The sequence below is a fragment of the Sardina pilchardus genome, chromosome 10 (genome assembly GCF_963854185.1).
Source record: "Sardina pilchardus chromosome 10, fSarPil1.1, whole genome shotgun sequence".
Lineage (NCBI taxonomy): Eukaryota > Metazoa > Chordata > Actinopteri > Clupeiformes > Clupeidae > Sardina > Sardina pilchardus.
Window position 1 is genome coordinate 7,080,673 of NC_085003.1, and position 26,359 is coordinate 7,107,031.

Here is a 26,359-nt window from a genome sequence, read left to right on the forward strand (position 1 = left end):
AAAAAACAAATGAGTTTGTTTATCCTCCATTAAAGTCTACTTCCTGGAAGGTAAACAGCAACATTCAGCAGAAAAGCATGCCAAAGCTACCCCGGTCAATAACCACAATTGCACCCTTATGTTCCAATTTAGCTCAACCAGCAGTGGGAATGGCCATTTACTGTATATTTGCTTTGTTAAGCTGGTTTAGAAATGTCCACCCAAATCCAATCAAGTAGCCTTTCCACACGCACCCCTGCCTCTCTCCGTGTTAGTGAATTACACCCTCTGCCTACACCCATCAAATTAGTTTATTTCCCTCAACACTCCCTCTCTAGATGATAGCTGTTATGCCAGTGTGTGTATTTCCTGTCCTGCATATTAACCCCATGGTCCTCCCACAGGGTCCCCCTTGTGGTCAAAGGAGAATAATCCGCCATTAGTAGTGCAGGAAGGGGCATCTCTGGTCCTGAAGTGCAGACCGCCCGCTGGACTGCCCCCACCCATCGTCTTCTGGATGGACAACAGTGAGTCTTACTGCCGCTGCACTGGCAAATGTGGCGCTCTGTCTGTGGCTCCTAAAATGGAGCAGAAGATATGTTTAGCGCATGGCTGCTGGGGAGTGTGGGCTCCTATTGGGAGTTCAAGCAATGATGTAATGCTCCACTGAGTATGTGTCCACAGAGCTGGGTCATTGTTAATGATGTACCGGTAGTACACTCATCCTCTCTCTCTCTCTCTCTCTCTCTCTCTTTCTCTGCTCCTTCTCTCTCACCCTCATTCTCATTGTTTCTCTCTTTCATCCTCTCTTCTCTCCCTCTTGTTTCATACTCTCTCACTTTTTCTCATCTTCTCTCTCTCTCTCTCTCTCTCTCTCTCTCTCTCTCCCTCTCCCTTTCTCTCTCTTGCCTCCCCAGACTTCCAGAGGCTGCCTCTGAGTCGCCGTGTGTCTCAGGGCCTGAACGGGGACCTGTACTTCTCCAACGTGGTGGTGCCGGACTCGCGCAGCGACTACATCTGCTACGCCCGCTTCCCCCACACGCAGACCATCCAGCAGAAGCAGCCCATCACCGTGCGCGTGGTCAACAGTACGTCACCAACGCCTTGTGCCCGCTCGCTTACGCATGCCAGTGGCTTTAGTGGTTGAGTTGAGGACAGACGGCTTCCTCGTGTACGGTCCTCACCCAAAGCAGTGACATCAGCATGCTAGTAGGCATGAAAGGGGACTTTGTCACTGGAGCCAGGGAGGGTAGATGAGGGATCACAATGAACTGAAGCGTCATGTCCAGAAAGAGAGTCAGCATTCTGGATGAGAGGAGTCAGCTCACTATTCTACTCTAATGCCAGTTGTAGTTTTGTGGATGATCATGTCTAATGTAGTCATGGCTTTGGATGATGAACATACAACAACTGTATGTTTGCGTATCTGTGGAAGAGCCAGTCTTGTTCTAGTGTCTGTGGAAGAGCCAATCTACCTTTCTAATCTCTATTGAAAATGTGTTCTTTTGTTCTATGGTCTGTGGTCAGCCTTATGCTCTAGTTGCAGTGGAAGACACAGTCTTTTGTTGAAGTTGTTGTGGAATAGACAATCTTATGTGTGTAGTTGTCATGGAAGAGACAAGCTTATGTGTGTAGTTGCTGTTGAAGAGACGATCTTATGTTCTAGCGGCTGCGGAAGAGACAGTCTTATGTTCCTATTTCTGTAGATGAGTCAGTCCCATGTCATAGAGACTGCTTTCCAAAATGTCCACGTCAGATCCAAGAGACACCTCTAGCTGTACTGTCTGATCATCTCCTTTTTTCTTTCCTGACCATTGAGTTCTGAGTTCACCTTGCTCTGCCATGTTTTGTTCAGTCACACATGCTTTTCAGTTATGTCTTGCTTCTCACACTTGACCTGTTATGATTTTCTGTTGTGTTACAGTGGATGCAATCAATGATACATGGCCAGGTTTTTTGAATGAGACTGATTTTTTTGGTGGTGAGTGATGGCGCCCCCTAGTGATTACCCTCTGTTAGAATAACCAACCGTAGAAGTCAACCAACTAACTCAAACCTCGGACCTTTCCCACCTTCTCTTTCACCACAAGTGATTATTGCTACAGTATTTGATCTTTTCTGCCTTTCCCCTCTCATGATGTCCATAACGTACCCTCAACTAAAAACCGCTACAGCATGATGGCATCACCCTTGGTCTCCTACTTGGATAACATCTTCTTAAATGTTGTGTTAGAACTGACTGCATTGAAAGGGTATAATATTAATATCAGTTGCTCTCAAATTATTCAATCAATCAATCAATCAATCAATCAATCAATCAATCAATCAATCAATCAATCAGTTAATGTGTCTGCATGTAGGAATGTTGTACACAGTTACCATCAGCGTACAATATCTTTGCACTTTTAAATTATGATAGGCACAGATATGTGCCAACCTTGGTGGTTGTAGGACATACCGGAAGATATTTTTAGGTTTATCCGGTTGTCCTCTTTTTTTGTAGGTTGGGGAGCTAAATATTGCCCTAAATACTGTTGTGTAACAGCCAGCATTTAATCTCCACCACTACCTGCCGTTACCTCAGTCCCTCCCTTTGTTCATCCAAATCCACATGAAATCTGTTCATTTCTCATTGTTTGTATAACCCCCAGGCCCCTCGTCTGTTTTCTCCTCTTAACATATTTCATCTTTTAGCGCGTTATTATTGACGTTCCCCAGGATGCACTTTGGCAAACACAAGACGATAGGTCTCCTTTTTCCTTGTCTAACTCCTCTTGGGTTTTCATGGTCCCTCCTGTGAAGCTCCTGTGTGTTTGACCTCCTGTGGGGTCCGTCTCCCTGGGAACAGTGGTGACCGGTCTCTTGTGAAGGGGGAGGCTTCTCCACGCCCCCCCCCCCCCCCCCCCCCCCCCCCTCCGGAGACTCTGGCTGGAGCCGCTCCTAACGGTCCCTTCTGTTTCCTCCCACGGCAGACGGGCAGACGGAGGAGCGCCGTCCATCCTTCCAGGTGCCGTCGGGCCCCACCAGCTCCATGATGGTCCTGCGGGGGCAGGTTCTGGAGATGGAGTGCATCGCGGAGGGCCTGTGAGTACGCCGCCGAGAGCCAGGAGCCAGACGTGCCCATTATCTCTCCGTGCTGGAGCGTGGCAATGCCATTAGCTAAACAACTCCCCACACTCGCTCTCTCTCTCTTTGGCCTCACTCGCTCCTTTCTCCTCTTTCTCTTTCTCTCTCTCTCTCTCTCTCTCTCTCTCTCTCTTCTATCTCACTCTGTCTCTCTCTCCAATTCTCTCACTTTCTCCATCCTTTGACTCTTTCTGTCTGTCTTTAATGTCTTTCTTTCCTTTCATTTTGTAGTCTCTTACTTTATTTCTCTCTTTCATTATCTCTCTCTCTCTCTCTCTCTCAGGCCCACTCCTGAGATCACCTGGTCCAAGGTCAGCGGGGAGTTGCCCACCAACCGGGCCTCCTACCTCAACTTCCACAAGACGCTGCGCATCACGGGCGTGACGGAGGCGGACTCGGGCCAGTACCGCTGCACGGCCAAGAACACGCTGGGCTCCATCCACCACGTCATCACCGTCACCGTTAAAGGTGGGCACCTGCCAGCGCCACCGACCCTCCTGCCCCGCCGCCCGCACATTTTCCACCACCTGGACTCTCCGTCCTGTGCTTACAGGCCACTCGTGCTGCCAAATGGTGCCATAGTGTCCGCTGTGTGGTGCAGTGCTGATTTTGTTGATGGGAAACAATAAATAATCCTTTCACCGTCTTGTTGGTCTCTCCCTTTTCACTCGCTTTACCTCCCTTTCACTCTCACTTCTTGCTCTCTCTTTCCCTCTCGCTCTCTACCTCTCTTCCCCTCTCACTCCTTACTCTCTCTCTCTATACCTCTCTTCCCCTCTCACTCCTTACTCTGTCTCTCTTTGTCTCTCTCTCTCTGCTTTTCTCTCCCCATTTCTGTTGATTTCATTCCCACACCCTCCCACCTCTCCTTATCTTCCTTTCCTTCCTTTTTCATGCCCCCTCTCTCTATTTCTTTCACTCTCCCCCCCATCTCTCTCTCCACCACTCCCTGTCTTTCCCATACACAGCTGCTCCCTACTGGATTGAGGCTCCTCAGAACCTGGTGCTGGCCCCCAGGGAGAGGGGCCAGTTGATCTGCCGCGCCAGTGGCAACCCCAAGCCCACCGTCAGCTGGTTCATGGACGGCCTGCCCATCCACAGTGAGATCCCCCCCACCCCTCCCACGCACGCACACACACACACACACACACACACACACACACACACACACACACACACACACACACACACACAGACACACACACAAACGCACACGCACACGCACACACACACACACACACACACACACACACACACACACACACACACAAACACACACACACACACACAACACACACACACAAACACACACACACACACACACACACACACACACACACACACACACACTTGTCTATTTTCCCATTACACAGCCCCCGTGAGAGAACTTGGGCATGACACATTAGCGGGGGCTTTCAGCTGGGAGGGAGACGGAACAAACACAGAGAGCTCATTAAGTGCAGTAGGGAAGTGCGCTCGCCGTCCATCAGGCGTCGCTGCACTTAAGGGGAACGGGGGGGGGGGGGTGGGGCGGGTGCTCACCTGACTTGGAGCCCGTTTGTAAAAGCAAACCTCTTAGCCCCCTCGTCATTAGCTTCCAATTTGCTCGTGGTGTTCCCGGAATCGCTTTCTAAAAGTCAGCATAGTCACGCTCTCATAGCGGATGTCTCATCCGAAGTCATGTTGCTCTCGGTTTTGCTCCTCTCCGTGCCATTCCTGAGTGCCCTCGAGGTGTACGGAGAGACCCAGATTTCCTGAGTCACTGAGCTCGGCATGTTTTCCCCTTCTGCCTCCCAGACGCTCCGGAGGACAGCAGCAGGAAGGTGGAGGGAGACACCATCATGTTCGAGGACGTGCTGACGGGCTCCAGCGCCGTGTACCAGTGCAACGCCTCCAACGAGCACGGCTACCTGCTCGCCAACGCCTTCGTCAACGTGCTGTGTAAGTGGCCGCCGGGCCGACCGCCGCCGTGTTGAGCTCGTCTGGCTCCTATAGCTCACGATGTGACGGCGTCTGTTTTTGTTTTCCTCTTCCTTCTTCAGCCGAGCCTCCCAGGATGCTGACACCGCCCAACAAAGTCTACCAGGTCATCATGAACAAGCAGGCTGTGCTGGAGTGCTATTCATTTGGCTCGCCCATACCCACAATCACATGGTGAGCCTGTGTGTGTGTCTGTGTGTGTGTGTGTGTTTCTGTTGTGTGTGTTGTCTGTGTGTGTGTGTCTGTGTGTGTGTGTGTGTGTGTGTGTGTGTGTGTCTGTGTGTGTGTGTGTGTGTCTGTGTGTCTGTGTGTGTGTGTGTGTGTGTGTGTGTGTGTGTGGTAGGAGGAGTTGAATCAATGTTCCGTTTTCCCCCCTCTAATAGCCCACAAAGTGCTCCCTCATCATGGGCCTAAATCAGATGTCGTAACACTTTGAGCTCTCCCTAATGAAGTGCAGAAACAGGCCAAAAACATTGCACCATGTTGACCTGTCCTGAACCACAGCAATGAGTTCTGAAAGCCCCGTCCCCAATTACACATACAAAAAGGACCCGCTGTGCTGACAGAGCTCTAATCTTAAAGAAAAGGCTCTTTAATTAAACCGGTTTCCTCTCAGCCTGAAAAACAGCCCTGCCTCCCCCACAGTAATGAACTAGCAGAACTAGCATGGGTGATTGGCAGTTTGATCAGCATTAAGTGCTGCCCAGCTAGGCCATTTAGACACGTTCAGCATCCACGGCATACCTGACACCTGCTGAGAGGGCTTGGCCACGGGTCTAATTAGTAAGCTGCAAATGAGTGTATTACATGGAGTAGCAGCCAGTGAGTGGTGTTGGTGGAGGATTAGTGTTCCATGCTCTCCTCTCCTCTCCTCTCTTCTCTTCTCTTCTCCTCTCCTCTCCTCTCCTCTCCTCTCCTATCCTCTCCTCTCTCCTCCACTCCTCTCCTTTCCTTTCTCCTCTCCTCTCCTTTCCTCTCTCCTCTCCTCTCTTCTGTTTTCCTCTCCTCTCCTCTCCTCCTCTCACTTCCTGTCTTCTTCTCCCGCAGGTTTAAGGACAGCCATACCAATGCCCTGGAGGGCGACCCCTACATCTTCTATGACAACGGCACGCTAGTGATCCCAGTGGCCCAGGCCGCCAACAGTGGCAAGTACAACTGCGCGGCCAGGAACATGCTGGGCAAGTCAGAGAACCACGTCTCCCTGGAGGTCAAAGGTGAGAAGAACCACCCTCTTCTGGCCAGCCAAGTGTTCAGTTTTATTCCCCATAGTTTCTCATGCTGTTTTACTGCACACACACACACACACACACACACGCACACACGCACGCACGCACGCACGCACGCACGCACGCACGCACGCACACACGCACGCACGCACGCACGCACGCACATACACACACACACATACACACACACACACACACATACACACACACACACACACACACATACACACACAGACACAGATACACACACACACACACACACACACACACACACACACACACTCACTCCACAAGTTCTATGTAATTCATTACACAGCTCCACGATGTAATGAATTGTTTCAACAGCTAAATCAAATGGCTAAGTGTTTCTGACCACTGTCTACCGGGCTACCTTCTCCCTCAGAGCCGACCCGCATCACCAAGCAGCCCGAGTACATGGTGGTGCAGAGGAACAGGAACGCGGTGTTTGAGTGCAAGGTGACGCACGACCGCACCCTCACCCCCACCATGATCTGGCTGAAGGACAACGGAGAGCTGCCGGACGATGAGAGGTGAGGCCCGAGATTCCAAGATTCAGCGCTGATACGCTTCTCCGCAACGTTCCGTGTTCTCCGATCATTCGTGTTCTCCATTTTCCTGAGGTTTCAGATATAATACACCCAGTAATTCACCTGCATTGCCACAGGCCTCTGACTTTAAACAGGGAATCAGTTACAGTTACTGTACAGTCTAAAGCAATTACTGTTGTAATCTCGGGATCATCAACAACACATTATGCTCTTGAAGTGTTACCATGAAAAAAGAAACAATTATTTCCACTCGTTCTCTATATTTTAGAGGTATATTTTAGTGGCGCTTCATAAGTTTGTGATTATAAAGGTAATGAGTGTGATTCCGTTGTTCTAACACACGTTCAGTGAAGTAGTCTAATCGGTCCCCTTTTTTCTTGTCAGGTTTATTGTTGACTCGGACAGTCTGACCATCACCGAGGTGACCGACAGCGATGACGGAACGTACACCTGCATCATGAACACCACCCTGGACCAGGACTCTGCCAGTGCTGATCTCCGCGTCGTCGGTACGCCTCCCCAGTCAATTATCTCACTGTGTTTTGTTGTATTGGCTAGTCACAGGACTCAGCTTTAGGAGTCAAGCTCCCCTGTGGTGTTAGTCAGCTGCAGTGCTCCTGCTCCTGAATCTTTCAGCTGTAGTGGTGTCTGAGTGAGAGTGAGAGTGAGAGTGAGTGAGTGTGTGTGTGTGTGTGTGTGTGTGTGTGTGTGTGTGTGTGTGTGTGTGTGTGTGTGTGTGTGTGTGTGTGTGTGTGTGTGTGTGTGTGTGTGTGTGTGTGTGTGTGTGTGTGTGTGTGTGTGTGTGTGTGTGCTGTATGTGTGCAGCGCGTGTGTGTGCTCTCTGTGTTTGCCTGAGAGTCGCTTTTATGAAGAGCTTAAACGATGGTAATGATTCACCGCGGTTCTTTCATAGAGGAGAGCCCAAGGTCTGAAACATTTACAGTATTGATTTGAGATGTCAGATTCTGCCCTGCTGATTTGAGGTTGCGGTGCGGCAAAGGAGCTAAAGGCTCACATTCAGAGTTACTGAACCGTGGCAGAGGGACGTTTCCAGGCACCGGAAGGAGGGGTTGGGATGACACAGCCACCTATGACATAACCCAGAATTCTCTTTTGCAGTTGTGACTTGGCTATGAGAGCATTCGGTTCCCTTATAGAAACAACACTGTGCTATAGTGATATCACAAATTGCTAACTGCGTCTGTAAATCAATGTTTTCTTCCCCTCCGGACTGCTCCGACTCCAGCGATGGCCTATGGTAAAATGAAATAAAAAGATAATGCATAGATGTTCATCCACATGCTTTGTCCACGTGCATTTGGTTATTTTCTTTCAGTTATGAAGCATGCTTTGCCATGACTGTCATTTGCATGAAAGAGAGAGAGTCTGTATCAAGAAACAGATTTTGCGAGTTTCTACTTTCAAGCCCATTTTTTAATGATTTTTCTCAGTTTTCTGAACCTCTGTTTTTTTTTTTTTTATCTTCGTTCTTCAAACACAAAGATGGGCTAACCCCCTACCCCTTGAAGATTAAGCAGCTGTTTTTTTTTCTTTTATCTTTTTTCTTTCTATAGACAACATGCAGGCCCATTTGAATGTCTGTATTGCTTTGGGTTTGTGCATAATTTATTGAACAGCAGGGGCTTTTTGAAGTGCAACTTTCTCATCAAATCCATTTGTTTGACATGCATGTTGCCGGCACATGGTGGGTGTACCTGGGAATGTGTAAATGGATGCATTTATTTTCATTTGAGCCAGTTCAGTTCATTTCATTATGTTGTGCCCATTCTGAATAGCAACAAAAACTTGAGGAGAATGCCTCAGATGCTTGATTTGTGCACACCAGCAGGATTACCTCAATTTAGCAGAAATGCGATAAAAAAGAATGCAGATTATTTTCCGTAATCCTCAGAGTTGTGTTGTCATGGTTCATTTGGGCACATTGCACTGCATGGCCACTGAATGTTAGCCGTCCATCAGTGTCGTGGTCAAGATTCTTAGTGTCAAGTTTCCGTTGCTGATACCCAACTGTGATCCTCCAGAGCAACCTGACCCACCCAGTGACCTGGAGCTGACTGACCAGCGGCCGAAGAGCGTGCAGCTTACCTGGATCCCAGGAGATGACCACAACAGCCCCATTAAGAGTAAGTGTGTCTGTTGATTATTCTGAGCCCAACTGGCACATAGTAAACATGCGTATTACAAATATGTTCATTCCTCTTGCACTCTCTATGGTTATGGGAGCTTAGTAGTGGACTGATTTTTCTCCCAGTGTTGTTACAAATGTTCTCAATACATTCTTTTCAAAGTCAAGTCTCTCTCTCCCTCTCTCTCTCCTCCCAGAATTCCTTATTCAGTATGAGGATTCACTCCATGACCGAGGGCACTGGCACAATCTGACGGAGGTCCCAGGCATGAAGACCACTGCCCACCTCAAGCTGTCTCCCTTTGTCCACTACAGATTTAGGGTGCTGGCTTTGAACGACGTCGGCTACAGCCACCCCAGTTCTCTCTCCGCTCTGTACAAAACCAAACCAGCAGGTCAGACACACACCTACATCTGATGCCCTTGGTAGTCAAGCGAACATGTTTTTTTTATTACAAATGTATCTATTTTGCAATAGCAGAAGAGTGGAACAGTGAATTTAACAGTTTCCCGGTGTCTTTTAGCGCCGGATGAATACCCTACGGGAATTGAAGGCATGGGAACTCAATCTGACAACCTAGTTATACACTGGAAGGTATGTAAGGCAAAAACCCTGTTCGTAACACTCAGTCCACAAATGTTTAAACTGATGTTATCTAATGTGGTGAAGTATTTGAAGTGGAGGAGCCTCACAAAGGCCAAATGCCTTTAATGAATCCAACCGTCTCTTCTCTAGCCATTGACCGGCCTGCAGTCCAATGGCCCCGGGCTTCAGTATGTAGTTTACTGGAGGCAAAAGTACGTGGATGAGGATTGGCACTCAGTAAAAGTAGCCAACGTCTCCAAGTTCACCGTCCAGGGGACTCCAACGTTCGTGCCTTACGAGGTGAAGGTCCAGGCTGTTAATGACCACGGCTCTGGACCCAAGCCATCGCCGGTCATTGTCTACTCCGGGGAGGACTGTGAGTATTTGTCCGCTTTATCCAGACATCTGATATGTAACTCATTACATTAAGGCTCTAATCATTGTAAGTGAGCCTCTTGGACCATAACAAACATAGCTATTGTTATGTAGATTTCAGCATTTTTTTTTAAATACTTATCGCTACGTGACATACGTGACAAGTTGAAACTCTGTGTGACTTTCTGTGACCTCTGATAATGATGGGGGCAGTTGCATTGACTCTGACTTCTCCACAGTGCCAAAGGAAGCCCCCAACAATGTCATGGTTCACGTGCTGAACAGCACCTTGGCCCAGGTCCAGTGGGACCCCGTGTCCTTCGAATCTGTCCGGGGACACCTCAAAGGCTACAGGGTACAGTAACACTCGGCAGCTGTCTGGGTCGTGACATGACTGAGATGTTTCCCATGGGTCAAGATATCTTGAGACGGTTGAGCGTTTGTTCAGTTCAGTTTGGCGCTGTGTTGCAGGTGTACTACTCGCGGGAGGGGAGTCTGCACAACCACAATCGGCACCATTCGGAGCAGCAGTACCTCAACTTCACTGGGAACCGGACGGAGGGCAAGCTGCCGGGCCTGCACCCGTTCAGCCGCTACACGCTCAACGTCCGCGCGTACAACGGCCGAGGAGAGGGGCCCGCCAGCAGCAAGGAGTTTGAGACGCTGGAGGGAGGTGAGGACACAGAGCAGTGAACTGCAGTTAAGGTGGCCCACAGGGGCCCACAGGGGCTTCTCTTTCTGTCTTCTAATTTGTTTATTATGAAAATGAAAAACATTTGAAAAATGAATTCTTGCAGACTCAGTTTAGCATTAATCTCAGTGACATTACATGGCCAACTAACACAGACCATAACTTAGCTCCAAATTCAAGTGCGTTTATGTTCAGGAATGACAATGTTGTGGATTGGTAATAATTGGCCGATCAAACTAACACTGTTTCCATTTCCCTTCCAGTGCCAGGGAAACCAGCGTTCTTGAAGGTGGTGGAAAACACCCTGGACTCCCTCACCCTGGAGTGGGGCCCTCCGCACAACCGCAATGGACGCCTGACGGGCTACACGCTGAAATATCAGCCAGGTGAGAGGCTAGTGGCCTGTCCAGAGATGATATGATCCTCACAATTGGATTAAAGACAGGGAGGGGGATTAGACGAGGATTAATGAAAGCGTTATGGGATTGGCCGTGATGGCTGAACACTCGGGTGAACACTGATGTTTCAATCATGGTTGTAGTTGAAATGGGTGGGCAGAATTAGTCTCTAGTGTGATATAGCACCACTGTATCAATGGTGTTACTGATATATTTTGCACGTGTATGATCTCTTATGTATATATTTGTAATGTAAATTGTTTGTGTTGTCTGTTTGTGGAGAGTAGTTATCTTTGTAATGATTGTTAAATGTCACACCTGTCTTGTAAGATCTTTAAAGCGACATTTGAATGCATATATTTAGCTGAATTACATGATGTTAGACGTGTTGGGACAATAGAGTATTTTTTAAATAGCCGTTTACCCTGTGCTTTGTAGCACATGAAAATGTCCCATGCCTTAATTTGTCCACATCGTCTGGTCACACGGATGGTCAGCTTAAAGTGCCAGGTCACTGTAGGTAACTTGCTAAACCCGCACCCAACACCTCTCCTCACCAATCACATTCCACTCCCCCAGTCAATAACAGCAATGATCTGGGCACATTGGAGGAGGTCACAGTGGCAGCCAATGAGACAAGCTTCACGCTGCCCAACCTCAAGTACAGCACACGCTACAAGTTTTATTTCAATGCCAAAACCCAAAAGGGACCCGGCCCCGTCATTACTGAGGAGGGCGTCACTGTCATCGACAAAGGTAAGTTTAGCATGCTTAATGATAGTCACTGTCAAGAAGTATTCTCACCTATCAAAGTAAAGAGCTGCTTTCTTTTACAGTAACTTGTCATCAAGCATCCATCCTAATGATAGGTTAGGGGTAAAGCATGCTCAGTACTGAGTGAGCACTTGTTCAGAGGTGAAGCAGAATAGCGGCTGTTAAGGTATAGAACATTAAGACCAAATCTTCTGCTTTTCCCTTTGAAAGATTCTACTCAGATTCTAGAGCCCTCTTCGAATCCCTATTTCTCAGATTCACAACCTTTTTTCAGCAGTGAAGAATCCTTTTGCCTGCAACATTTATAAAGCAGTTAAACACTCCAGAAATGGTTCAAGTGTCTGGACCAGTAAAATGTGATAAGTTGTATTGTGTTAGGATATATGGTCATCTAAAGTCATCTTTTATAAGGGTTTGAGGTTGTAAGTGAGCTTTACCCAGGGCCCTGAGATATAATGCTGCTTGCATTTGTCAGAAGAAGAAGATCCTTGCTCTTAGTAGGGTGTTGTCTATTTCTAACTAGTGAACTAATAAAAATTTTTTTAGATGAGTTGCCTCCAGTCACTGGTAGAGTTAATTATTTGCCCCATCCCTGAATGTGTGCATAAGATATCAAAATGAGTACTGTAATGATGAGCTGTGCCTACGAAACAGTGTAGAAGTCACATCTTCCTGCTAATTACAGTCAGTTAATTATTTATGTGAGATGCACGCCACTGGTAATGAATTTATTCAGGTTTCGCAGACAAGCGCAAAAGGATTTTGACAGCTGTTAGTTTATGTCACCAACCACGGAGCTAATTGCTCGAGTGAAGGAGACAGTGCTTTGCTGTGGATTTGACTATTTGCACTCATTTCACTTTCCAAGTCACAGTACAATGCCAAGCACAGTGGCTGTTTTAGGACTGAATTAATGCACATCCCTCCCATCTGATGCCACTGTCTACCTGAGGCTCCCTCTGTCCACTCCTTTTGACTGTCCATTTCCTTGTCCTTCTCTTGCCCTCTGACAGTCCTGGGTCGGCCCACAGTATTTGTGGGCGGAGGTAACCGACAAAAATCAGAAAAGACCGCATGCTGTGCACTTGGCTTTATGCAGCTTCATATGGCTCCTCCATATTGGAGGATACATGCTATATTGTGAAGTTTTATGATTTTAAAGAAAAGATATCTCAGATGCATGTGTTTTTCAGTAGTCCTTCTACAGTTTAAAAACGCTCAGCTGAAAACCAGTCCCCAGAAAGAAGTTTAAACTTTTTTCTCTCTCTCTCTCTGGCGTTTCCCTGAGCACGACCTCATAATAATCTGATAAATCTTCCCTGCAATGCTATCTGTTGTCTGTATCACTGCCTCTCCCTCTCTCTCTCTCTCTCTCTCTCTCTCTCTCTCTCGCTCTCTCTCTCTCTGTCTATCTCTATCTCCCGGAAGGCCTTCATTTCCCTTCTCCTGCTCCTGCGTTCCCTTCGCCATGTGGCTGGCTTGGCATGCCCAAAATGTCTGGCCTCTGTCCTCCCTGGGGTCTGCTTGACTGGTGCTCTTGCTGTGTCTGTCTGTCCTGTGTGGGCTCTCTCTTACGCTTCTCCGTGTTTTTTCCAGGGCACCCAGAACCCCCACCACCACACCCACACCCACTCTCCCCAACACAGTCTGAACGCCCTCGCCCTCACCACAAGGGTACTGCCGCTTTAGACCTAACCTAGCCTCTGTGTGTCCTCTAAAAAAAAACCCATGTGCTAGCATCGTCTCTGTAGTGGTAGTTTCTAGAACTTTGTAGAGAACGAGATAAGAGATCTTGACTGACTGTATTTGTCTGTGTCTTGATGAGTATATGGTCAGCTTTCTGCTGATGAAGACATGGGCTGTCTGGTGCTGATGCAGGCTGCATGTGTGGTAGACTGCAGCATCACTTTCAGACATGTGTATACTGTAGATTGATCTGACACAGATGTGCTCAGTTTGACCAGCCATATTCTAAATTAAATATACTGTAGTCACACATAGGATGTAGTGTCTTATAACACTCTCCAGAATTTTGCTGGCATTACATCAAGTCTTTAGACTATTAAGTCAACTGCTAGCGCTGCCATGAAGTGTTGATGTACGTCGGAGGTGTAGCTAATAGGAATTTGCCTGTAATGCCCAAAGTAAGCGCAAAGCTCCTGCACTGTGACGTGAGTTTGTGATGGAGCTCTGCGACTCATTGTTGTCCTCTTTCTTGTGTGCTCAGTGCGTCCAGTTGTTCCAGAGTCCTGGAACGTTAGCTCGTCCGTGGTAAAGGACGAAGCTCTTATCAGTTGGGAGTACTGGGGACCTGAAAAGAAAGTTTATGTGGAATATAGACTTGTAGAAGACAGTAAGATGTACTTCTGTTTTTTATATATAAACACAGTATACTGTATATATAGGTGGCAAGAGACCCTCAGTCAATATTTTGATTTCAAAGTTTCAGCAACATTGAAGTACTGCCACATTGTTTGGCTTGTATTTTATAAGGTCATTGTGTAATGCCATTTTATTTTGGCCATTCGGATTCTGCATATAAGTGATCTTTACGGTCTCTGACACCTATATTGTAGAGATAGTATGTTATTAAGTTGCATGTTTTAATCAAGTTAAATCAAGCATCAAAATGATGCTATTTAATCCATTAAACATAATATTCAGGATACCATTGATAAATGACCTAATGGACTGTATCACACTAATTTAAATTCCATCTGTACTTCATTTTATGTATTCTAATCAAATACAAGTAGGTCAAATTCAGTAGCCTAGATTTGTTGAAAGCATCACATTTAATGATAGCAGTAGCTTTACCATTTCAGATCAGGAGCTTAATGAAATACAATAAGTCTGCATGAAGCACGTGGCCTGCAATCCATAATATAGAACTTCATGAGATCTCCACCACATGTGGTGTCCTTGCGTTGAACTTCCATCTACCCCTCAGGTAATGAAGAGTGGAAAAAGGAGCCTGTAAATGGCTCCCAGTCCTATATTCTAAAGGGACTAAAGGCGGGCCTGGCTTACAGAGTTCGCGTGGTGGCTAGGGGCCACTCTGATCATATGGTCCAATCGGAGGAGATTGGGGTGACCGTTCCAGGTGAGGCTGGCTCTCAGCCCAGGTCCCTGTGGCCTTGAGGAGAACGTCCGTTTGTGAATGCTAGCGTTAGCATTAGCCTTGCCTTGAGTCATACCTGGCTGTGTGTCTGTGAGTGAACTGCTCCGCATGGGAAATCACCCTGTCTGATCGGGACACTTATGTGGAGACTTGTCAGATGTGTGGTAGTGTCCTAGACCCATGTGTTTGCTGCATGATTGTGGTGTTGTCTGCATTGCACAGTTGGATGGTGCATTGCATTGTTAACTCATTCCCGTAGAAGAAAACGAGTGTTTTCTGTTTTGTCCTACTCCCCATTTATTTTGTGTGTTGTTTGTTTGTGTTTGAGGGTGAGTGAATGTTTGAAAATGTACAAATGTATTGTACATGGATGTAGTTTGTTGATATGTAATGCTGTATCTCTACTGATGCATTATTTCATTTGTCCAAGGTGTCGTAAACTTTTGGATGCATTTTACAGATTGTTTTCCATTATCTTGAACAAATAGCACTATTATTGTATGCTGTATATACATCACTTTACTGTAAATTGAGTTACATTCCATTCATCTTGTTACCTGTGATGTAGTATTATCTAATGCCACAGATGTGCTTTGTACTCAGACTTGCATGATACTCTGAGGACTAAGACGGTGTCCTTTATCCTCCACAGCCATGGCCAGCAGACAGGTGGACATCGCTACACAGGGCTGGTTCATTGGCCTCATGTGTGCCATTGCTCTCCTCATCCTGGTCCTCCTCATAGTCTGCTTCATCAAGAGAAATAAGGGAGGCAAATACCCAGGTGAGGAGTGTCATTCATTAGACTCACACTAGGTTCTATTAGGCTTCCAATTGGTTCCATTAGGCTTCCAATAGGTTTCTGTGTGTCAGGTTATAGGGACTTTTATGTCAAGCTTTTCCCTGGATTTATTGGTTATGGGGCATTCTGGGCCAGGTTTTGTTAGCCAGTATTGAATTGTGGTTCTTTTTTGCGTCTTGCTTGCCAGTAAAAGAAAAAGAAGATGCACACGCTGACCCAGAGATCCAGCCCATGAAAGATGAGGACTGTACTTTTGGAGAGTACAGGTGAGAGATCTGACTGTTGCCATGGAGCCTACGGGTGCCATTTTGTCCACACACAACCCCTTCTCCCACACACCCCCATTGTCCCCTTCCACCACCAAATCCCCAACCCCCCAGCAGGACTGGAAGGTACGTAGAATAAACCAACATCACAATCAAGACACAGAACATCATCCGGAGAAGACTTCCAAACAACTGGTGTTCAAGCACAAATGTATTTTTTAATTTTTAGGTTTTTTTAACCTGGTGTATAGCTCGGTTGTCATGTGAGTGTATTGAATTACATGCCCAGAATTGTATCATTGTATTTGCTTCATTGTTATGACACTAATTCTAGATTCAGGTTAATAGTTTTTTCAGGTAACTGGCAGATTTAACACACCTTTATAAGGCTGTTAGATACATTATTTACAGAACTATTATGAGATGCTAAGTTTTACTGTGTCATACATCAGCTTTGCAAACTTATTCATGCATAATGACGTATTATGTATACGGTGAGGACTCTCCCACATTTATGAAATGAAAAGCAATGTTGCTGTGATGCTTGCTGTTAATCAGACCTCCAGAATTAGCCTGCTTTCTCAGTTGCACGGAAATAAGAGAATATATTTGAGCACTTTATTTTGTAAAGCTTTTTTGAATATTCTTTTTTTACTTGCCATTTTTTATTTTGATGATGATTGCATTTTTTAGTTGTTTTGTATGTTAATTACTTTTATATTTTTATTGCTACATAGATTTAATCTATTGACTCTCCTTACAATTTCATGCTGTGGCATAAAAGAAATATATATGTATATAATGTTGTGTACTATGCATGGCTAACATATGTAATAATATATTACTTGGTATAGGTACGTATATGTTTGAAATGATGTGATCTGGAAATATAATGTATAATGACCATGTATGAAAATAATATAGATCTCATGATAGGGGTCTCCATCAAGTGGCAATACAGGGAGTCCTATCTGCTCATCCAGATAAGGCTTAATATATTATATGAATTATGTTTGCCAATGCTATTTTTGTGAAAAGGAGATCTCCATCCACTGTGTATCCCAAAGGTTAAAGGGCAATCCACAATGTTCCAAGTAAAGACTTGTGCGAGCTACTCTGCTTCAGCTTGTAGCTAGTTTGTTTAGCCTCATGTAGGAATGTATGTGGTACAATGATAACAAATACATATTTTATATTAGCAAGGGGTTAAAAGGATTATTTACGGTTGATTTGTGACCTTGCCTTTGTGCTGGTGTTTCCTAGAGGAAAATATTGACGCATCACCTCAACAAGTCAAGTGTATGCTAGCTTAGCTGATTTTAATTAATTGGGTTAATATTTGAATGACCATGCTGAGAGGTTTAATATGATCAAGGATTTACACAGTTGCATTGGTGTGAAATGGGGTGCACAGATTAGACTGCTTCTTTGACACATCAGGCTATGGCATGCTTCACTAATATAACTATGTATATATCTCTCTCTTTCTCTCTCTCTCTCTCTCTCTCTCTCTCTCTGTCGCTCTCTCTCCTTCTCTCTCTCTTTCTCCTGTTCCTCCCCCTTTCTTACCTTTCCCTATTGGCTGTAAAACAAATCTTCCTGGTTTATGGGCCAATGCATTTGTCACTGTTGAGGTGAGATTAGCTGTTCTGCTCAGATGATTCAATGACAGATACATTTTATCCACTCTGTACCTGCTAGTTGCCTACCCTTCCCTCCTCAACCCCCTCTGGGCGTTAGTATGCAGCCAGCCCCAGTCAGCCCCAGTCAGATGAGACTCTGTTGGGGCAAGAAGAAGAGATTTTGTAGTTTTCCCCAATCCCTTACCTTATATGATTTGTTCCCCTTGCTTTCTACGTGTACAGGGAATGTAGACCTCCCAGAAGGTAAGGAGGGTAATACAAGACCCGCATGTGTAGGAAGACTCTGTAGTAGATGTTGTTGACTTCCACTGGGTGAAAATCTGTGTGCGTGTGCAAGTGTGTGTGTCTGTGTGTGTGTGTGTGTGTGTGTGTGTGTGTGTGTGTGTGTGTGTGTGTGTGTGTGTGTGCGCGTGTGCGCGCATGTACAAGTGTGTGTGTGTGTGTGTGTGTGTGTGTGTGTGTGTGTGTGTGTGTGTGCCATCTTTGGAGTGCACTTTACATAAGCTTCCCATCATGAAACGAGTCACACACTTGAGGTTGTTCAAAAGGCTCTGTCAGCACCAGTAACAAATGATATCAACGCGTTCACCATTTGGTTTTTAATCTTTGCACTCCAACTGTGTACTGTTGCTGAGCTGCTGATATCATTTGTTCAGGGCTAGCAGTGTCTTGCAATGAATGAACTCTAGATCCACACAGCTGTGTCCTGAACGCTTTATGATGGAAGGGAAATTTCTGACCTCATTACACTTAACTGTCTCATATATTGTTTTTCATTTTGACAAACCAAACTTGTTTCACTTTCTTTGATTGTGTGTATTCTGTTTGAGCTCTTCAATCAATGCTTTATGGCATAAATGTTTTTTTCCCCAATCATTGTTGTAGTGATACATGCCATATCACCATGAACGTAATTTTATGCTCTGGCCAATGCAAAATGATAAGGAAGGCACTGACTCCGATAGTCATGCCTTATTTTAGGATGCCTAAACTGTATGTATTTCACATGACGCAAGACTAAAAAGTAATCAAAGTGATAATGTGATAGGAGATAAAAACTGAAAAAAAAATCAGTATTATCATAGCAATTGAGAGAGTGAAATAACCTCAAGCAGTTTTTCAAGGAAATTGGTTTGGAGCATCAAAATGTGTAGGCAACACTTGGTATCATCATCTGATTGCATGATAAGCTCATTACTTTCACCCATGTCTGCCAAAGACAAAAGTGAATATGCCTCTTATGTTCACTTGCATTTGTCAAACTGCACATCTTGAATTGAGAGCAACCAGGTCAGCGATAACAGACCTTGATCCTGACTTCAGCTCTATCATGCAGCATGAACACATTCTCATGACCCTCAGCTACAGCACTTTTGCATGTTTTTTGCATCAATGCTCCAGCTGATGAAAAAAAAGAGCCAGAACTTAAAAAAAAAAAACCTCCATGTGTCATCATTCCACCTGTAACCACCTGCATGTTATTTTCTCCCATAGTGACAATGAGGACCATAAACCATTAAAAGGAAGCCGCACTCCGTCCAATGGGACGGTAAAGAGAGACGACAGTGACGACAGTTTAGTTGACTACGGGGACGGCGGCGACGGACAGTTCAACGAGGACGGCTCGTTTATCGGGCAGTATAGCGGAAAGAAGGAGCGGGACACGGCCGAGTGCGTTGAGAGCTCCGAAGCGCCGTCCCCCGTTAACGCCATGAATTCTTTTGTGTAACGCGGCCCGAACGAGGGGGAGGCGCGCGCCGCGGCACAAATGTTTTCCGATAAAGCTGACTGACCGCACTGTGGACAGACCCTCTTTTGAGGGCCCATTTTAATAGATGCACGGACAGATGGAGGACAGTCAAAGAGACAGAGGAACATTTGCAAGGACACAGGAGGGGGGGGGGGGGCGGGGGGTTGGGGGGGTTGGTGTGGCAAGGGGAGGGGGGGGGGAGAAAGGAATGTACTGTAGGTTGCTAAATGGAAAGCAGACCACTGGCTTTTGAGAGTCCTACATATTGCATATTAACTTACATTTTATTCAGTATTCAGCTAGTGTTGCCTAACACCTGACCATCGTCTGCCCATCACTCCCACTGAATAATAGGGGCGTTAGCACTACCCAGTCATGTGATCGTAGGCATTCCAGCTCCCTCACGTGCTTGCTTTGCAGGCCTACTTGTGGTGCAGTTCTTTACGAAGTGACTAGGAATGCATTCAGGTTCTATATACTGTATATGAAAGGCAGAGATGTTATAATGTAAATTTTTTGTGAGAAGCTAAAGTTATTATTACGTCTTTTTTTGTGAAATGGCCGATATTTCTATACGGGTGCCATGAATAGGAATATTCTTGGACACTGGGCGGTGTAGGAAAGCGTGTACTCTTAAGTGCAGTGGACCCTGATAAAAATGACTAAAGCGACCCTTGGATTAAAAGCAAAAACTCTCATGGTTTTCACCCCCTCACCTTGGTTATATTTCACCCCTGAGAAGCTCACATTGCTGCTGCACGTTCAGCCAAGGAGGCGCTAACCCTTGCATGACCCCACACTCAGAGCCCATCTTCATGACCTTGACCCGCATGTGACCTTGTACGGTTTCCATGGCAACGAGCGCGGCCCACAGACGAGGGGATGATGGAAGGACCAGGCTATCTCAAACTGACGCAAAGGGGTTCCCTTCCCTTTTCGAGGGACCCAACGTAGTGCAGTGTGGCCTTCAGCATATAGTGCCTTTGTAGAGAGCTCTGCTTCTAGACTCCTTTCCAATAAGCTTCAGCCGCTGAGCTCAATAACAGTTTCTCAAGGACATGGCTTTGGCATTGTATGACTGATGCAGGCTGGCTGTGACTACATATTCTAATCTGCAATATTAAATACCTGTAGGTGAAGATAAGGTGCCTCTATTGAATACTATGACACTATTGGCACATACATTTTTAATGATTCTGTCTATGCTTTTTTGGTGTCTAAATATCTGGTTCATTCGTGTGTGTGTTTGTGTTTGTGTGTCTGAATGAATGAGTGAGTAGGTGAATGAATAAGACTGAAATGGGGTGAGGGGGAATTGTCTGTTTAATTTTGGTTTCATGCAACACTTTTTTTTCCAAATGTAGAATTCCATGTCCATTGACACCAACATCAAGGACCTTGCTTGGGGAATGGAATTGACTTTTGTGATTTGGTTTTTCATAACTTGCATCAAGTTTTAAGTTTGAGTTCGGTTGTAAGCATTTTATATGTAGATATGTTGTTGTTTTGTAAATATTTGGACTTGTTGGGCCTTGGCCACAGAGGGGAAAGCCTAACTCTAATGAAGGATGAAGATGGTATGACCTGTTGATGGTGTTGTGTTCAATATTATCTTCTTTTTCTGAGCATTGTGTTTTGCAATACGCATAGTGGGTGCTTTTTTTTTTATCACCCTCTCAAAATTATTTCAAAGATTTCTCAGCTATGACGGTGTTTCTTTTTTTCATACAGCTCCTCTATATGTACGTTTCAGTAATACAACTCTGGTAAATTGCCACATTCATGTGCAGTATGGGGCTTGGGGAAATAGTTGTACCGGCTCCAGAGCAGACTGCTCCATGGAAACAGGATTCATGCATGCATGGCAGATGATCTGTGGATATGTTGGGACTTAACTTGTTTCCTTTTTTCCCAGGGTGGATTGCAAGCATGTAATTGGTTTTAAAAGGCAAACACCAGTGATTTTCTGAAAAATGATGCAATTTACTGCTCATATAGAAGTAAATAAATGTATGGTGTTCAGAATAAACTGGGCTATTCTAGAGGCAGCGAAGTATGCAGACTCAGGCAGCAGAGTAACAAATTGGAGCGGCTGTTTATACTCCCAAGAAATCACAACAAGCTACGCTAGGAGTTGTTGTGATGGTGATACATATTTTAGCTGGTGATTTACAACCTGTTTCAACATGTCGTAGATGGGACTGCAGCGCTTTTATTTGTCGCCATTGTGCCACGGTGCACACAACAAAGCAAGCAACACCACTGAAAATCCATACCCTCCGGAATAGTCCAATTTATTCTGAAACTCAACACATTTGTGTACACTTTGCTGAGCATTAGATCAGGTAACTTTGAAAAATACCAGGTGTTTCCTTTAAAGAGCCCATGGAAGGCCACTGCCCTAGTTACCACTATGCCCCACAATGTGCCAGTGAGGCTCACTGCCACAGCATCTCCTCCTGGATGCCCCATGGGTTGCTTAACGTGTATTGAATTTTGTATCCATACTGATGACACAATGTAATTTTCTGGAGTTTACTAACAGTTTTATTTTATGTGTTTCTCTTTATTTAAGTTCCTCCATATGAGAGTTTGAGAATGAAATTTGAGAAATTCTAAATACTGTATAATATTGAATGAATAAATATAATTATCTGTAAACCTACGTGTATGAGCCTCTTATGTGAGAATATAGACACACTGCAAATGCAACACTAGTATGCCATGGATGAACACACTGAATGATTCAGGAATGGAAAGTCCCCTGTTTGCTTCATTGCATTGTAAAAGCTGCATTGTGCAGGTCTTGTCATTGCAGCTTGTGTTGTGCATGAGCCAATCCTGAGAGAGAGAGAGAGAATGTGTGAGAGAAAAAGAGAGAGCAAGTGAGTATGTGTGTGTGTGTGTGTGTGTGAGAGAGAGAGAGAGATTGTATATGTGAGAGAGAGAGAGAGAGAGAACAAGTGTGTGTGTGCTGCCTTCTGTGGTGCTGTGTGTTGGACTGACTGAGTGGGAGGTGACCAGTTCTGCCTGCTGTTAGTGGTTATTTTTGTTGGTGAGGGACTCGGGGAGGGGAGGGGAGGGGAGGGGAGGGGAGGGCTGGACGCACGTCACCTCAGGCCAGGGCTCAGCTTGGGGATCCATGATCCATCACCCCTTACTTGGCCTCTGCATGGTGACCGAAGGTAGAACAGTCAAGAAGCCCACCTAGAGCCTGGCGACACACTTACGCCTAAATGATACTAATTATCTCCCCACAGCAGCTCTGTGCTCAAGGATGACAGCACTTTTATTAGGAAATGAAATCAGCTGAAAATGAGGAGAGATGATCGCTACACCCACACACACACACACACACACACAGAGACACACACACACACACACGTGTCACGTTTGTCTCCACCATGGGTCTTATATTTTCTGTAATTGAGAGAGCGAGACAGCACCCTGCCATCTGGTCTATGACTGCAGAGCATTTGTGTCAGGAAGCAGAGATGTCTGGTGGGTGTCTCTTGGACTCACTTATCTGCCTGGCACAGGAACTTTGCCTTCTGTTCTCCCTGATTTGTTTCCTGAATATTCTTTGGGCATATTTTTTTTTTCCAGATAGAGGCCGCCTGTTGTTATTTTTTTTTCATGACTCATAGTTATTATTATGTATTTAGAAAATGTCAAGTGGGCAGCACAGGTTGTGGCAATGACGCAGAATGAATCCAAATGCATTTTTTGAGCAGGATGAAGCATCAAATGTCTATATCATAAAGAAGAGCCTTTAGTGCCACCTAGTGACCAGGAAATAAAACCAAAATCTATGAAAATGCTGACAATCAGGATTATGGGATTTGCCCTTTCAGATCTGAGGGCTTTGAAAAAATAACAGATTAGCATACTAGTGTTGATACTCAGTGACAATCAATTCATCTGTTCCGTGGCATCACATGCAGACACCCCTGCTCAAAATATTACTGGCACAGACATGCCCAAAAGCATGAATCCTGATCATTTGGGCGCATAATCATTTTAGGAGTTTAAGAAATCTGAGGGATGAATTTATTTAGGGGAAGCTATTATACTGGCATTAAAACATATCAAACATATTGACACATTGAATGTCTTTGGAGTTTCTATTTCAATATTTTCATAGTTTCACACACATAATTCCTCAAATGAAAAATATTTGGCCAACTTGCTGGTCATATCTGAGATGTATCTGCCCCTCACTTCTGCAAGAATGGCTTCTCCTTGCATCTCCACTCTGTGTCTTAGCAACATCAAATCAGAGGTCACCTCCCAGCTTTTATGCTAGCCAATCAGAACGTCCACAGAGACGCGGAACACTCCGATGGCCCCATATGCTCTTGTTGTTGTTTTTTCCCCTCAGCGCTCTCTCTCCCTCTCTCCTTTCAGCCACATCTGAGCTTTCTTTTTGGCCATGAATATAACTGGATCCCACTGCGGGTGTGTTGATTGGTGATCATTTTCCACCATGCCAGCATCTGCCCTTTGGTCCCCCCCCCATCCCCCACCCTTTCCTCCACTCTCCAAAACATCCCCCCCCTCACCCCCCCATGGTTCCCATCATCCCCCCGCCCCCCTCTGCCCGTCTCTGGGGAGGCTCCACAGCTCAGCGGCGCGTCTGCCCTGACGCTCATTTGCCATTTATACCCCCATGCTCTGCCTCTGAGGCTCCACCTGATTTACTGTCAGGTTAATGGCCAACGCCGGCTTCTCGCCTGCCACAGGATGACCTAATGCCACCGTGTCTGTCTGTGTGGGTCTGCACACGTTTAAAGCTCTCTATCTAAAGGCTCTATGGGTTACCTGATATCTAATGCAATGATAGAGCAAGAGGCTGTAATAATCATCATGATGAAGTTTATCATTTCTTTATGTTTTTAAAAAAGTGAGTGACATGATATTCATAACATGGCCAGTTATGAAATTACTTCAGTTCAGTTATCTTCTGAGGCATCCTTACAGGCTCAGGTCTTAGCTATCTCTTTGAAATGAAGATACGTGCTCTTGCAATCAGTATGCAAATCTGGAGTTTTGGGGGAAACTGGGAGATCGTAATTGTTTATGATTGCCGTGCGTAGCATCCATATGGCAGACAAATGGCGCGCACACATGCGCCGCCTGCATCTGCCCAAAAGAAATGGTCTAAATTTGGAATGTGTGCCAGGCTGTCAACGGAACCTGTGCCCTCTCAGGGGTTCCATCAGAGCTGCAACACTAAAGTGTGAGATGAGTGTGAAAAAGAAAGAATGACAATGAAAGAAAACATAGCACACGTCGCCCCGCCAGACAGCTTGCGAGATGTGGCAGACGTATTTGACACGAATTGAAATATCTCCCGCCAGAGACTGGGCACGGTGGGGTCCTTCTCCCCACCAGTCTGTGCTGATGATGTGCTCTGGCGGGTGGGTGATAGATAAAGTGAGAGTGCTTTGTTCTATTGATCTGACACTAATACCACCCTTCCAAACCCCGGCCTCCTTTCAATCCATCTCCTCCTCCTCCTCCTCCTCCTCACCAACACCACCACCTCCCTCACCGCCCCTCCACCCCCAACTCCTTAGATGACAGCCTTGGGATTAATAAGAGCCCCTGTACGCTGCGTGGTGTGGGGTGGTTTTTGGGGTGGAGAGAGAGGAGAGCCCTCCCTTGGCGTCACCCCCACTGAGACCAGCAGGGCCAGCCACAGATCACCCCCCCCCACCCCCTCCACCTCAACCCCATCCCTACCCCCTCATCCCTTCCCCCTTCTTGTGAGACAGACTCACATGACCATAATAAGAATAATGAAGAGACTCCAAGGCCAATGCTGTGTTTATGGCTCTGCATTCACACCACGATGATGAGGGAACATTTCATCCACTTAACATCAACCATAATCTATGGTTTCTGCATTTCCAGTGGTTTTGCGGATTGATGGCGCAAATCATGGATTATCCCATGTTTTTCATAACTCTAAATTACTTCCTTTTCCAATTTTAAATCATTGCATGGAGCAGAATACATCAATTTTGCCTTGTTATTTACCCCTAGCAATAACAAATGCTTTCTGTGGTGGTGTGGGCTGCCACACTTTGGGGAAAAAATATTCGTAGCATTCTTAAAATGGATAATAGTAGAAATAAATCTGGTGAAGTCAATGTGAGAATCTGTTTGAGCCAAAACACATAAAAACACTCACATTCCATGACTGATATCTGAACAGCAGGGACAGGAAATCACCTCTGGTCCACCAAAGATGATTATTTTACATTTAAGACATACCTTTGGAATAGGGTAAGTAACTTAGGTAGCAGCCAATAGCCTATAATAGACATATGGGTAAAATATCTGGTTTATTTATAATTCTCTATGTATACTTTACATTAGGTCTACAGTGCATAGGGCACTGTGGGGAGGTTGGATGGCCTTTATTGTGGTGTAACTATGGGTTTTAATTATTGGTGACCTATGGGCTGTTTGTGTGTCTGCACATCTTGATTTGTAAAGCTGTGACAGTCTGCTTGACAAAGCGCGTGTCACCAAAGCCACATGTCCTCAGGGCATGAAGAAACCCATGGATCTTCCTCTCTGTTACTGTGCAGCCTTGAGCGCAGACATTTGCCTAAGCCGTCCGATCGCAGTCATATGTTTCCAGAATACGCAATGTTACACCGGTCTTTACCAGGCAGTGTGTCTTGGCACGCTTTTAAAACATTCTGATGTAGTGCTTCTCTGGGAGCCACAGAGGCCACCACATCATAAAATCCGTGAAATTTTAACAAACATGTACTGCTGGATGGCAGCTCCTTCGCCCAATAGAAGCTACTTTAGCGCCCCCTAAAGCGTCCGTCATCGTCCTTCATCCAATCGACGAGTGCTTGACATCAACGGCGCTGTCCATTCCTCTCTCATGCTCATCACTTCGGCTAT

General features: G+C 45.7%; 1 protein-coding gene across 1 annotated transcript in view; it reads left to right on the forward strand.

The window, feature by feature from the left end:
- Positions 1-19,572, forward strand: part of LOC134093416 (neuronal cell adhesion molecule-like) — a 66,805-nt gene extending 47,233 nt beyond the window's left edge. The window contains exons 7-31 of the mRNA XM_062546464.1: positions 384-506; positions 897-1,067; positions 1,904-1,960; positions 2,952-3,063; positions 3,389-3,573; positions 4,074-4,205; positions 4,903-5,046; positions 5,148-5,259; positions 6,133-6,299; positions 6,715-6,862; positions 7,265-7,389; positions 8,923-9,024; positions 9,224-9,421; positions 9,551-9,621; positions 9,763-9,988; positions 10,227-10,342; positions 10,459-10,660; positions 10,942-11,064; positions 11,656-11,832; positions 13,447-13,524; positions 14,078-14,203; positions 14,801-14,953; positions 15,624-15,755; positions 15,961-16,039; positions 19,177-19,572. Coding sequence (XP_062402448.1) covers positions 384-506; positions 897-1,067; positions 1,904-1,960; positions 2,952-3,063; positions 3,389-3,573; positions 4,074-4,205; positions 4,903-5,046; positions 5,148-5,259; positions 6,133-6,299; positions 6,715-6,862; positions 7,265-7,389; positions 8,923-9,024; positions 9,224-9,421; positions 9,551-9,621; positions 9,763-9,988; positions 10,227-10,342; positions 10,459-10,660; positions 10,942-11,064; positions 11,656-11,832; positions 13,447-13,524; positions 14,078-14,203; positions 14,801-14,953; positions 15,624-15,755; positions 15,961-16,039; positions 19,177-19,411 — 3,494 coding nt within the window. The 3' untranslated portion in view covers positions 19,412-19,572. The remainder of the gene's footprint in view (positions 1-383; positions 507-896; positions 1,068-1,903; positions 1,961-2,951; positions 3,064-3,388; positions 3,574-4,073; positions 4,206-4,902; positions 5,047-5,147; positions 5,260-6,132; positions 6,300-6,714; positions 6,863-7,264; positions 7,390-8,922; positions 9,025-9,223; positions 9,422-9,550; positions 9,622-9,762; positions 9,989-10,226; positions 10,343-10,458; positions 10,661-10,941; positions 11,065-11,655; positions 11,833-13,446; positions 13,525-14,077; positions 14,204-14,800; positions 14,954-15,623; positions 15,756-15,960; positions 16,040-19,176) is intronic.
- The last annotated feature ends 6,787 nt before the right edge of the window (positions 19,573-26,359 follow it).